Raw genomic sequence first — 14,831 nt, 5'->3', positions numbered from 1 at the left:
GACCTTGCCCGAGGGACCATAAGTGAGTAGCCCAAGTATGTTATACCGAATGTAGTGGAAGTTTTGTTAGAAAGTTTATTATATTAATAGATTTTTGTGTGAAAAATAGATATTCAAATTTCTTTAATATTTTCCCTAATTTTACAGAATTTTATGAATATTTATTTAAGTTAACTGTATTAATATTATTTATTATCAAATGCTCCGACTGGTCAATAGTGATCGTCTTGAAAAATGTACTCTTACAGATGAAAAATTATTTCTATTTTAGTAAAGATAAATGATTGATTTGTTTAACAAGTAACAATAACAAGACTTTTGAAACACCCTATGTACACGTTACGTGCACCGAGGTAGTTTCATTTTTTTTTTAATGCTTGTTATTACTATTATAAATAACTGAGAATAAGATATAACATTTTTGTTTATTAACAAAGAATTATACTAACCTGTCGTATGGTTTGTTTCCAAAGAGATGGGCTGCGGAGTTAACCAACCACGTGCAATTCAGCGTGAAAATGTAACGCAAGACTCCAGAAATGAAATAGGCGTTCGACCACGACTCATTCCAACACAAAGCTGGAATAACGGTTGGCAGTACGAAACACATGATTGGCATCAAGATCATGTAATATCTGTGAATAAATTATGAAAAAATAGTTTCGTTAGATAAATTACAACCTCTTTACCGGGTATAATTGATATTCCGTTGCAATACTCATAGTCATTGTCGGACGCGTTAAAATTTATAAAGTGATAAATCCTCCGATTAGCATAATGAAATGAATAAGCATAACTTAGGTATAAAAATGTTTTTTTTTCTTTTTTTTTTAGAATCGTAATTATTGCAAGTCATTTTAAGCTCAGTCAGGAAGAGATAACTCATTCTTTTTAAAAGAACTGGTACATCGCAAATGTCATTGACATCTAACGAAACAAAAAATGTTTTTCTAAAAACAATTGAGAATATAGACATTTGACAGTTTAAATAGGATCGGGCCATCTTATTTGGAATTATGACAAAGTGCACCTACTTTTTTTGGAAACTGAGTATCCTGTTATTCATTAAATCACTGATATCGATTCCCCTTCCTTTCTCCGAGATGTCCGGATGTTTTTTGCACAGCAACCAACCAACATGAGCAAAGAAGAATCCTCTTTTCGCGTTATGGGGATCCGCATCGGTCTCGCTGTATTTATGGTGCAATCTGTGGTCCCTGGCCCACTCGATTGCCGAATTCTTTGAAACAAAATATTAACGCCTAATTTAGACACATATTAGATGATTCTTACAGGAGCATTGAAAACTTAACGTCAGAATATTTTAATCGGGCCATTCATTTGCAGAACGAAGAACTTTAGAGTAGAATAAAAAATTCGGTTTTATCCACGAAACCAGTGACCGTATATGGTATCTTGGCTTCAAGATAAACATCGTTTATGTATTAATGACCAATAAATTATAGATATATCAGTACTTAACTTAATCTCGATATTATAGAATGTGTCAAGAGCAGATATAATACTAGAACCTTAACATTCTATTGTATCGTGTTTTGACTTTGATTGAAGATTGTTCAAGATAGATATGTAATGTGCGACTTTTTATTCTGGATTGTAAACGAAAGGTTGTTGAGTAAAAACAATTAACTAGTTCCATGTGCGATTTGCAATTCAATAGAAGTTATGAATTGTAAATATGTTACACCACATGACGTTAACAAACTGTTATACAAGACATAAATCTCATAAATTAGGGCTATTGTTTTCATTAATTCTTGCACGATTAGCGTAAGAAACAGGTTCAAACAAGTCATAATTAACAAATGGATAAGTGAAATAATGAATATACATTTCACTACTAAAGAGATTACTATTAATTGGAAATGAAGAAATCGACTGCGATAGATTAGAAAAATTTAAAAATTTTTCATGCTACATCTGTAAAAGGACCAAAGGGTAAAATACAAATATTTTCAAATTACATCTTCTAATGATGACCAATCATTACTCTGCGTACGTACACAATAAATTATCTTAGGGTCAATGAATTAACGTAATCTATGCAATTGCTTTCATTAGTTAATTCTAATTATGTAATTATCAGATCCAATGTTAAATACAAAGAAATGAAAAAAAATGTCATCGGAAAGAAACGACAGTAATAGATATTCAATTTTAACTAATCACATTATGCCTGTTCGTCTACTCTTATTAATCATATCGCGGCCCAAAGTCCGATCGCCGTCTGGGAGCTAATCTGTCTCATTTTTGCTTATTGCATAACAGTAAACCCCACGGGCCTGGTCAACGGTTACAAATGGTTTTGCGATCGGAATCGTCCACTTACTTGAAAGGCTATGGTGTTCATAAGCATTAGAAAAAATTCCAAAGGCATTTTTGCCTTGTACGATTTGTGTGACCATAATCTGTGAGCGCCAGCGGTGATTCCGAGACCACTACCCATATATAGAAGTAAGGCTGCAAAGAAACAAAGTGAAAGAACAATTAATATTAAGTTGATTATCCTTTTAAGCGATAAACCTTCTAAACGATCGATACAAATTGTATGAATCATTTATTGCAGTCGGTTCGTCCCTTTTGTATATTAAAACAGTCGAATTATATTAAATAAATTAATTTAAAGACTATAGTTCGTTCGTTAACATATTTCATAACACCCAATATAATCTGTATGCTTCTTTTGAACTTGCAACGAAGAATACCGGTTCGAGTGAACAAGATTATTGTAGTCAGCGAAACCGGAAACTGCATCGATGTGACACAATTTGTCATTCATCGTTCTTATTCGTTCATTTTCCAGAACGATGCATACGTTGGTCGAAGGAAATTTCGTTTCAGTGGGCTCAGCCCACTTTTCAGAATTATTGATCGAATTAAAACTGTTTCTGTAACTTGAACCGACACGAATCACGCGAGCATCGAGTTGGCGGTACGAAATTCGAAAGTAATACTGATTGTGTGAATAACAGTCGCTAATAATACACCGAGGATCAATTCTTCCAAGAACTGTTACAATTTTTGGTGAAATAACTCGGGCTCTACGGTCTGTAAAAATGAAGCAACGAAGCTAAGGACTTGCTAGGATTCATCTCACTTACCAAACAGGGATGTTAAAATCTTGGCGGATGTCAAGGCAAGGTAGAGTCCGTAAATCGCTGCCAGATGTAGGTAGACGAAGATAACTACGTTTCTCCAAACGATCTGTCTCACGAATTTCTTTTTTGGCTGCTCGATTTGTGAGCTTTCATCGACTTTCTCCCCCTCGTATATTACTCCCGTTGGGGTACTGGTGATATTTGGCGCCATTATTCTCTTGGTTCTGCAAATAAAATATATCCTACCGTTAGTACCGCTAAACAACACTGTCGTGTTATAAATGTTTTGGGTCCACTTAAAAATCATTGATTAAATATTTTTAATTTGCCCTCAGCTCACTTCACAAACCGTTATGTTTCAAATAAATTTTAATGGCCAATGTTAATTAATAATAATTATCCTAACTCGTATCAAACCATATTCATACAACATCAGTGTTCCTAAATTTGGAACCAAATTGACTTTTCTCAATTAATTAGAAACCTTCCCATCCAAACACTGAACGAACTTAACTTGATTGCATTAAGTTCAATACAGTCGAAACGGAACTGAAAGTCTTAAAAATTTCTGCACGAATTTAATGCGTTAACAGACAAAATGAACAGAAATTGAATACGCTTCTTTGAATTGTCCTCTTCCAGATAATTTAACAAAATCGATCGTTATTATTTATTTGTTTGATATTTCTTCCAGATTTCTATTAACATCGACAATACTGATCTATCGAAGTATGGGAAGTGTTACTTTCGTAACCAGTACTCGTTGCATCCTCGCCACTTATACCCCACAAAAGTAAACTGCATTTCGAGAAACGTTGTTCTGACGTAAGAACGATCGATAATCATTGCCCCGATTATTCAACTGGTCGCGATTGAACCGTTGCCGTGCAAAGGCTTGAAAGTTCCTTAGCAAACTGTGACGCTTCTATCGAACGTTTATAATTATGAATCGGCTATGACGTTGAATTTGACGCACAACTATCGACTAGAATAAGAACTTAGTAAAACCACTCTGTAATTCTGTTGTGTTAGTTAAACCAGTCGCCGAATAAACATCGCCGGTTAACATATCTTTTCAACAAAATTATACGCATCAGGACGTAAAATGAAGGATTGCACTCTGTGCTCATAGAAATGTGCATACTTTTTATTTACGAGAATAATAAACACACGTATTATGCAAATGATTCTTAGTATCGAATGCATATGAAATTAGGTATAATGTGTTGGCATAAAATCGTTTTATTCGAGGACACAAACGATAGTGTAACATCGAATTGCAATCAACAGTGAACGTTATTTTCCGTTGAAATAAACAGAACACAGTGTATATCATTTGATAAAAACGTTTGTAAATGCAATAAAGCGCAAAAACTTTTGTTAACAACTTATACAATGCTACGAATAATATATCTGATTAGATATTCCAATGAAATTCGCTGATATCTCATTTTAATTTTTCTACTTTCCTCATAGATATATTACAATCACTTGCATCTCGATTTTTTCGATTCTGTTACCTCATTATTTCATTTCGCTGATCCTCTAACAATGATACTTTTTACTTGTGTTATCAAAAACGTTTCAGCCAGAAAATTTCCGTCACGATGATGTTCTCTGATTCAGACAGCAATTTTGACCGAATGACCTACGCGATAATGGTTACCTAATATCGCGCGATTTCATTTATTCAGCGCTTATCAGCAATTACACATGTAGTCGGCCGTCTAGAATGTAAGAAGAAGTATTGGCAGATAATAAGATCATATAACCATAATAAATAAATCATTCAGGATATCGTACAAATTAAAACTGTAAAATATTAATTGCCATTTTTTCTGTCGAATGCGATAACTTCATAATCAAATGAAATAAATCATCGTACGCTCAACAAGATTGCGTTTATTCCTTCCTGCAATAATCTTCTAACCGTTGACCGGCTTGCGAACCTAAGTTTTTATTCTAACCGAATCTATTACTCTCTTTCGAGTCGAGTTACAATGAATGGCTCGGCCAAATGACACATTACGAACAAATGTAATAATTCCCCGACTGTTACACCTAAATATTTCGATCGAGAAGTAGTATTGTGACATCGGATATCATAATTCTATAATTCTCATCGAAAAGTATGTAGATTGACACAGAACAGACGAAACTGCATTTAAAGTCGATTATTTTATCTCCGAATCAACGAACAAAACCGACTGCGACAGACGCAACAAAGGTATATTCAGTCTACCATAAAAATCAACACAAATATTTGCTATACCCAAGAAGACGAAGAAACTTCATTCCTCCCAAATCAACTTTGTTCCTTCATTCCATTCGGTCTTCATCGAAACATGTTCGGTCACGCGTAGCCGATCTATCCGATCATAGATTCGATTTTCCACGTAATAATGAAACATTCTGAAGTGAAAACCACACATGAAAAAGGAAACAACGGGTAGCATACAGATCAGCAGGGACCACCAGCGCAGTCAACACGTGAAATCAATAGTAATGGCAATCGTACCTGTCCATCGGTCAGCAGGTTCACCTATCGCATAGGTCCTACATTCTAGGTCATCATCCGTGATCCCGTAGTCATGTGTGAACGTCGCGGAACGAAACCGACCGATCCGTCTCGCGTCGACCCATCGGAACAGGACATCCCGGCGAGATCGATACCAACGGTAAAAACGATGTCCCCGGCTAGGCCTGCGAATCCCCGGCCACCTGTGTCCTCCATCGTCCGGTGGGCCGAACGACCGACGAAACGGCGAATCGCGTAATTCACGTAGAAGCTAAGTGTACGACCTATCACTAACGACCGTCTACATATTTCTAAATCGGAGCGAGAACGCGCGGAATCACCTCTGCCCGAGGCAATCTTCAGGGATAGCTCCCCTTCAGCCAGGACACCGGGGATGGTGGCGGACTTAGATGATTTCTAGATGTGTCTGGCACCTGTAAAGTCTCCTTTATCGGCGGTGCATCGAGGATCTTTGCAAACGGAGACGCGCGATCTTTGTCCAATCGCTGAAACCCGTGGGATTCGAGATGACCGAAACACGAACGAGGTCGTCTATCGACTGCCGGGTGGATCGTGTGGACGTCCTACCGGCGCAGGCTCGTGTTGCCGCCGGGACGCCGACTATGGCGAATCCTGCTCGAAATTTCCAGCGAGTCTTTTGACCCGCGCGCTTTTACGTGGACACCGGGCGGCAACCATACCGTATATCAAAAAATCCTTTTTATGGTACACTACTGTTTCTTCAGAGGTTCTGCCAATGTATTTTATAATTGTAATCGTTATAAATAGCATGTTGAAGAGTTACCTGATCGTACCAGTGTGGAGCTATTTATGTGTCAGTCTTTTTTCTTTTTAACGAGAAGGTCATTGAAGATCAACCGGAATGGTCGTAAAATTTCGTTTATTGTTTTCTATTATCTCTGGTACACTATTTTTATGTACGTTTGATTTCGAAGTTATAAATGTGCGTGGAAGGTAGTAGATGATTTGGTTGGAAGCAATGTAGCAAGATGAATTGTTTAGAATTGTCAGTCCGCAAACTACATGAAAAATTGATGGTATAACTTACGGGTAGTTTATTATTTGTATAAACCTTTGCTTGGAACAATGTTGGAGCTTCACGTATCTAATCGAATGGATTATTCAAGTACGAACTTGCTTCCTGATCTCAGTTATGTCAGTCTCTGGTTACGTGACCAGATAACCGAAATTCAGCAAATAAATACTCGTATGATCACGTGTTCAACGAGCACGTGTGCTTAACGATGTACACGAAGACTCTGAAACTTCGTCATATCTCGTTTCGTATTATCTTTGATAACCTTCTGCCATTTGTCTTCGAAATTTACACCAAAGTTTATCATTAATGTGACTTCATTGAATCGGCCGTTACGAAATAATCGTGTATATACATATATATAAACGAAAGAAAACAATACGCATAGATAGGATATACATTATCGAAACTGGCAGTAAATGTACATGAAGTACGGATAATATGTTTTTCTACAGATTGCCATTTATTCCAAATAACTGTTTTATCCATAATAATAACCTGTGAAACTACCTTAATTCACTTTTTCGATATTGCTATTAGATAACTAGTGATAGCTATGCATGCATATATTGGTAATAGTTGGGACGAAATTTGAAGGTTAATTCATTATGATAAGATAAGAGTAAATTCAACAATATAGAATGGCAGTTTCGACTTCGTTTTTCAATTATCAACCCTCTGCAGTAGAATACAGCCGCAATGGGGACTTTAAGATTTGACATTTAATTTAAATTCAATTATTCGAAAAATCTAATTAAGAACTCCGATCTATAATGAATAAGATACGATTAACAAGTAAAATATGTTAACAGTGGCGCATGAATCAAGCGTGTCCTGCTTTTGGTCCTTAAACGATACGCTAATGCGCGCGCACGTTGCCTATCTCAGGCGCACCACTGTTCATACGATCATACTTTAAAGAGACTTTTAATCGTCGATGACTTGCGAACGAAACCGAAACAGTAATTTTCTTACTCCTGATGTTCAAGATGAACAAGTATCTACTTTTTTTCATTATAACATTAACCAGATAGCTATTGTATGTGTACATGTTTATATCCGCAAATAATTTTCAGTTCCATTCGAGTCGCCGAGCCGATAGGAAGCGTTTACGTATCTGTGTTTACGAGAAAGTCAAGTTTGTACCAAGGTTCTGAATTCGCGATTATGCCTGTGCGCACTTGCGCCATTTGGCAAGCTGTACACATATTCCATAAATGGATAAACAGAATGAATCTTTAACTGTCATAATAATCAAATCCGGTAATAAACTCACAACAAACAGCTCTTTTAATACCAATAACATTTTAATCGACAATCTACTACTAACAAGAAGCGTAAAGTTCATCCTCCTCCACCTGATCTTATCTGTTGTAGCGGCACATAATTCGCAGCCCGAAACGGTTGAGAAAATTACTGGTAGAAGTTAAAGAAGTAATTCAAAACCTTCTATAATTTCTGCCGCTAAAGAAGTTATCCGAAAATTGTTTTGTAACGGGCACATGTGTTTTCCCTACAATAACGCTTGCTTGCCATATAGTGCTACGGGACTACTCGGCCGCGCGGCCAGCGTGGCTTAATAATTAATAATTTTTTCAAAAATTTTGGAACCAGCATACTAGTCATAACGCACAACCTTGTCATTTCTTCATAATAAGTATACTCTTCAAAAATAGTTAATCGGTTAAGGTTGGCAAGTGATTGTAGAAGATTAAGCTAATAGAAAAACTGTAGTACGATCATTCATCAGAATGATGTTACGATACATAGTAATATATACTGTCGATCAAGAATTTAGAACCACTAGATATGTTACGTCACACATGAGAATTATGTATCTTATGAGTATATAAAATAAAATAACAAAAATAGTATATCTTTATGTTTGAGTAATACACATATGTCCATGTTCCTTTGTCATACACAAAAATTCTCAACGAAAGTTGTTTACAAAAAATGGAACTTTTCTTTTAACCGATGTATTGGTCCTAAGGTTTTGACCGACGGTGTATCGACTCCTTCCATAAGGGAAATGCCGAGGCAAAATAGCTGGCAGTTCGATCGAGCGTACGCCAGCTTGATTGTTCGTGCTACAAATACTCTACAGTGATCGTTGCCCACTTACACAACAAAAATGCCCAGTCCCGGCCCGACATTCGAGGTTTCGCGACCTGGACCTCGCGTTAACCTCTTCGCCTATATCATAGAGGCTCACGATGAATATTTCAAATTTAACCTATTGCACTGGGAAGGCGTACCGCACACCTGGAGATATTTTTGTTAAAAAATGATCAATGACTTCTTATACACATCGATAGTCTCGTTGCATTACATATATTAGATTCTTTTGAACTGCATCACTCTGTACAAACTGATTACTGAATAATATTGGTGTACATATTTACGTGAAATAGGTAAAAACGAAATTCATTCGGCAAAGATGAAAGAGAAAGTCAGTCGAAATGGGAACATGTTTGAACCGTAGCAGCAAACGCTAGATCCGATACCGGTTTATATTAATTCATCACAGGCCGTTCTCTGTTTAATTAACAGGTGATCAACCTTGTAACGTGCAACCTCGGTCCAACAAGTGTAAAGTTCATACGTTACAAATCCTGTTTCGAAATATAATCTATCCGGTCGCCGAGTCGACACGTCTAACTGTTGCGACATAGGTGACGGAAACTTGTCTTTCTGTAACTTACAAATTCATTCTTATACTGATATATTGAGTTATGTAAATTTTGCCAAAATCTCTGCAATGAAGAATGGTCGAAAAAGAAATCTGCTCATCCGAAAGATGTTAAGCTTTTTGCTTTTGTTTCAGTAAATAAATTATTCTGACCTTTCGCTGACTTTTTCTAGACAGTTTTTTGAAAGCCAACGCTTAAAAGCTGTTGCTATAAGGATCTACACGATATAAGTTTTTTATGTATGTTTCATTTAAACGGGAACGAGAAAGGTTTTTAATGTCAATTCAATTGGAGAAAATATGAACGTGAACAAATTGGAATTGACGCGTTAAATTGTAAAATGTATTTACCATACTGTAGAATCTTCATTAGTAAAATTCTGCACTGCACCTGTATCCGAAAGTGTACGGGCCATATCAGACAGAAAGGCTGTTCCCACATTTATAATATACGGTCGAAAACTCGCTAGACCCTTCAAAAGGGCTGATTTTTATAGGCCAACAGGCGCTTCAGGTTCACATCTGCGCACACTAAGCTTAGATAAAACTGTACCACAATATAAAAGACTTTCTACTATGCAATACGTGTGCCCTATTATTATTCTAAGATCAAAAAACTTCATGAAAAGAAAATGAAAGTTCAATAAATTGCAATAAAACTATTCAACTTTTGGTTAATAATTATTGTAATTACGATTATGTTTTTTTGCCAATAAAGCGATCAGTCAAATTTTTCATTGATTTAGCCCCAAAAACTTCAGAACTTTCTCACAAGAATTCAGCTGTGTTCACTCGGCATTATTAATAAAATCTAAACACTCCCACTACTTCAGCGCCCATCAAATCAAACACCCCGAGTATATTATTGCGCAAAGAAAACCGGGAAACTGTTTTATCTTTAGAATGATGTTTATCGCCAATAGTACGTTAAATAAACAAGCTATTTCCCAACTGGGAAACACTGAAACACGCTGTATCTACGTTGCAAACCTCAACTTCATCTAGTTACTTCGTTTCCTTCGTGAAGCGTTAAAAGAATCTACAACTATCTATAACTATCCTCGTCGATTGCAGCAAATAACGTTTAACTATTAAAACAAAAGAAGATTACACAATTTTATTATTTAAAATACACAGATATCATACGTATCTTTTTCATATGTTTTTCGATCGAGCGTTCAACGCGAGGGTTAAGAGGAGAATTCGAAAATAAGGAAGCGAATTCTTTGACCCGGTGCAACAATGACCGTGAGGGACTGTGAAACAGAGTCGACCGCCACGTGATCTGATGACGATCAACGAACGCTCGAGTGCGCGCTGAGAATACCCGGCGAGTGTATCGGATCCGATTATCCAGGCATCGAGGTGCAGTTCCGTCCTGATATATCGGAATCGATCGTACTTACCCAGCGACGATGGCATATCTTGGCCCGGGAAACTTGCCTCTCTCTCCTCGAGCTGGCAACCGATGTCAGTGCCAAGGTTGCGCGGTTAACGGCTCCCGTAAGTCCATTGATCATTCCCGTTGAGCCCGACTGCTCCGATTTATCGGTCGCGACCGCGGAATTTTTACGGGCGAACGATTTCCATGAGGACAACGTGTCCGCGAACCGCGAATCATTCTTAGGAATCCTGGTCTCCCTCCGAACGATCGTGATCGAATAATGGCATTTCCTAAACTGAATGCTTAGGACGACGGAACACTTTGCCAGAAGTTGTACAGCTGCCGTTCGAAAGTTTCGAAACAACGTTCGCCACTCGGATAAATGAAAATTTTCCGTGGATAGTTACTTCGTGGCTTCGGACGCGTATGCAGTTTAAATCGTTGAACAGCTTCTAGAAATTCCTCTTGGGAGATATTACGTAGAGGTTATGCAATAACATGAATACATTATTCATGTTAATGACGAATCTTTTTTCCGTTTTCTATTTTTCTTGTTCCGTTTCTTACAACTGTTTCACTTGCAACGCTAACGATGCGTTTAACGAATTTTCGTCTATTACAATTTGGCTGCTACGTCACCCGAATGCGGGTGACACTATTTTTCACAGAAACTTGGACATTAATTTCCTTGGCGACGTAACGAACAAGCCGAAGTTTGTTGGATATATGAAATATAAGAAAGATAGTGTAGTAAGTGTGAAGAAGAATCTTGACTTTTCAGTTTCTACTTAATAAAGAAAACTGTTTCGAGTACATGAGAGTTTTGAACGAGTGTTTACGTGGCAATCAAAGTGTTAAGGAGTTAACTGGAGTTTAGTTTGAAAAATCTCTCATTGTGCGCGAAATGTAATGAAATATTTTAACGAAAAACCAAAGAAAAACAAAGGATAATCACAGATGTATCTGAAGAAATAAACAATGTATCCTTGAAAAACTTATTAAATACTATTCTGCGATTCAAGGAGTTAATTTACATGCTGAACAGTCGATAAAAAGTTCAGACACTGCAATTGAAATTATAATTGGTATTCAAAATGAGTGCAAGAACGATATAAAAAACATATATAATTTCAATTGCTGACTGGACTGTCTGGTTTATTAGTTGTTATTAACATTTAATACGTTTTTCTGGAGAAGATTGACGTGACGTTGCTTATTTGATTGTAGTGAAACATATGGAACGATATACTTACTTCATATAAATGATTTTGCATTGTCCCGTGGAAATAAAATCACAACAGAATAAAATTAAGAAGCTGTCTTGTATTTCCGGGATGTAATGGAAAACATTATCGATTTTTATCGTTCTCAAGACAACTTACCAAAATTAATAAAAACAAAATATTTACAAACAACTTCAGTTTCTACCTGCAAATTCACACACTCCGCTACAAAAGTGAAACTACAGAGCCTCGAATGTACAAACGAAGAATCCGAAAGAAACTTCCTCAAAACGTAATGTCATCGGGAACTTTCTCAAATAAATTCTACCCATTACAGTTCAATAAACCGATAACGCATATTTATACAAAAAAATCATCTAAAGAGCCTAAGCAAATATTATAATAACCATTACAACGAAACCGAAATCCCCAGGATTCGATGATTCGAAGTCACCTAAAGATATCACTTTGGCACGCGTCCCTAACAGTAACCTTAGTGACAATGACACCAGAATATTCTGAACACTTTATCGTTGATCCAACCTTGATCTGATATTTCCTGTTATTCGGCCAATGAAAATTGATACATTAACTGGACAATGTCTTTGTCATCAAGAACATCGACTCTTCGCGAGAAAAGGTCGCAACCATTAAGCAACTAGAAGAAAAAAAAATAGGAAAAAAAAAGAAAGCAGGTGACTAAAAGACAAAGAGAAAGAATTAGAGAGAAAGTCAGAGAGAGAGAATATTTTTTTTAGCAAGGCCGTGATTTTGCAAGCGAGCCGGTACTTAAAAATCATACTGAAAAAGTGTTTGAATGGCGACGCCGGTGAAACGCCGCCGGCTTCGATAATAGTAGCCGGTCTTTGGATAGAGGGACGCCTAAATCAGACACGTTGCGACGTCGCTCGTACTACAGCTCAGCTGAGTTGGCCTGAACCAATCGCGACGCAGTTTGCTGCTCTCGCCACCTAAAACCGGCGAATGGTATCCGTTGAAATCGTATGACTAGCCGACCACACGACTCCGGCTATATCGTATCGACGTGTTCCCGCGTGTGGATCCCGTGGATCTCACAGCGGGCACACGTGAAGTGCGTGATGCATTCGCGACCGGCAAGAGTCGGCTACGCGTGTGATGGCCGATGAAAGGCCGGCAGAATTCAACGGGAGGCTGCCGAGACTCGTACCGGAAGCCAGAGCACGATTTCCGACCGGTGAATGAAGCCGTAACACGCTCTGAATCGTCCGATCCTCTTCCCAGCTTCGCGCATACGCGAAGATGAACACCTTGAACTTAACCTCTTCCGAACTGATTTTTCTATAACATTATGTCCGCTTAACAACGAAGGACCATTATTCGATACAGCACTAATAATGAGATTATACTTGAAGCTCGGTAACCTGAAGACCTCTGTAATTCGTATAGCTTCTACCTTTCCTTCCGCTTCGTTGTAAACGTTTCTACAATTCCAAATACCAACGTTGCGTAATTTGAATTGTTATCTTACGTTAAATATATATTTTATCTTCACATTCACATGTAAGATACGTAAGATAATAATTCAAATTATACAATGTTGGTATTTCGAAGTGTAGAAACGTTTACAACGAAGCGGAAGGAAAGGTAGAAGCTATATATGTCGAAAACTTTAACAAACCTCTGTACCTTGAAATTTTAAACCTCTTTCACTTGAAGGCTCGATAAGTCGAAACCTTTATAACTACGATTTGACTGTGCATCGAATAAAATTCTTTAATTCACATTTCGAACGTGTATATGCCAGGATATAATCTAAAAATTGTCATTATTGTGCTTGTGAATGAGTAAGACATTTTAAAATGTCACATCTTTAAAATTTTCAGATCTCGAAATAGCAAATCAGTGTATAATGTGCGCCAGGTCTGAAGCGGTTAATGCACCTCGCATTCCAATCATACTCAAAATTATGATTTTGTTAGTTCGATTAGTTAGTTTATGATAAAATTTGGATGTCTCGTGAAAAATAAAAATATATAACGTATAACTGAAAGGAGTGAAAAGTCTATATATTGTGCTCTAGGCTTTATTGGAACTCTAGAATTTTATAGAAATAAATGTTTTCGTAGACAGATTTGAAAAAATCATAATGAAATAAAATATCCGTTCCCCTGTTAAATGGCAATTGCCGTAAACGAAAAATAAAGTTAAACTAAATGTTGTACTAGAAATATTGAATCTATAACTACTTATTATTTCGAGTACGTATACAATTTCAGACTGAACTTCAATATGCTTTCGCTATCTTAAAGAATTACGCAATTTGATGTGAACATACATCAATCTATAGTTTCGAGACAACCTAATTCTACGCAACCGGTTACGAATATATTAAATCGCGTGCAATATTTTAGAGCATAGTATACGCAATCGCACGTGCAGTACTTGTTACACGTGTATACCTTTTATTGACGAACTCATTGGAACTCTATTTCTACTGGCAATAGTAGAAATAGATTTTGCGCGATTGATCTTGGTCGCCGTGTCGATTTCAAAAACAATTTATGCTATTATTTCTGTCTTAATGACAGATTATTTCTAGGCGAAATACGAAGCACGTAAACACAGAAGAAAATGGCATAACCCAGAATAAACTGTGGCCGTTTGAATAGATATTCGTGGTAGTCCAAACAGTTTCAGCATATCAGTTTAGTCGAATCTCGAGCTAAATGCCTGTAGTCGACAGGAACAAGATGTCGAAATACACAGTTATTCAAGGAATTAAGTGTACATTCAACGGAAATGATAAAACAATTTTTGTAAATTGCTGCTATAATACTTTATAAATATTCACACCTC

The 14,831-nt window shown here is 36.9% G+C and overlaps 1 protein-coding gene across 3 annotated transcripts in view; it reads right to left on the bottom strand.

Moving 5' to 3' along the window:
* LOC116432814 (acyl-CoA Delta-9 desaturase) overlaps positions 1-14,831 on the bottom strand; it is a 30,690-nt gene that overhangs the window by 4,557 nt on the left and 11,302 nt on the right. For 2 of the 3 annotated variants that reach the window (XM_031990217.2, XM_031990218.2), the window contains exons 2-5: positions 3,123-3,343; positions 2,351-2,481; positions 1,035-1,240; positions 450-635 (exon numbers count right to left, since the gene is read on the bottom strand). In XM_031990217.2, the coding sequence (XP_031846077.1) occupies positions 450-635; positions 1,035-1,240; positions 2,351-2,481; positions 3,123-3,330 (731 nt within the window). In that variant the 5' untranslated portion in view covers positions 3,331-3,343. Of the gene's footprint in view, positions 1-449; positions 636-1,034; positions 1,241-2,350; positions 2,482-3,122; positions 3,344-3,864; positions 3,939-14,831 lie in introns of those variants that run through there. The other variant, XM_031990216.2, reaches the window with a different exon arrangement.

The sequence above is a fragment of the Nomia melanderi genome, chromosome 9 (assembly GCF_051020985.1).
Source record: "Nomia melanderi isolate GNS246 chromosome 9, iyNomMela1, whole genome shotgun sequence".
NCBI classification, from domain to species: domain Eukaryota; kingdom Metazoa; phylum Arthropoda; class Insecta; order Hymenoptera; family Halictidae; genus Nomia; species Nomia melanderi.
The sequence above is the reverse complement of the archived record's forward strand: the minus strand, read 5'-3'. Positions and strand labels throughout refer to the sequence as shown.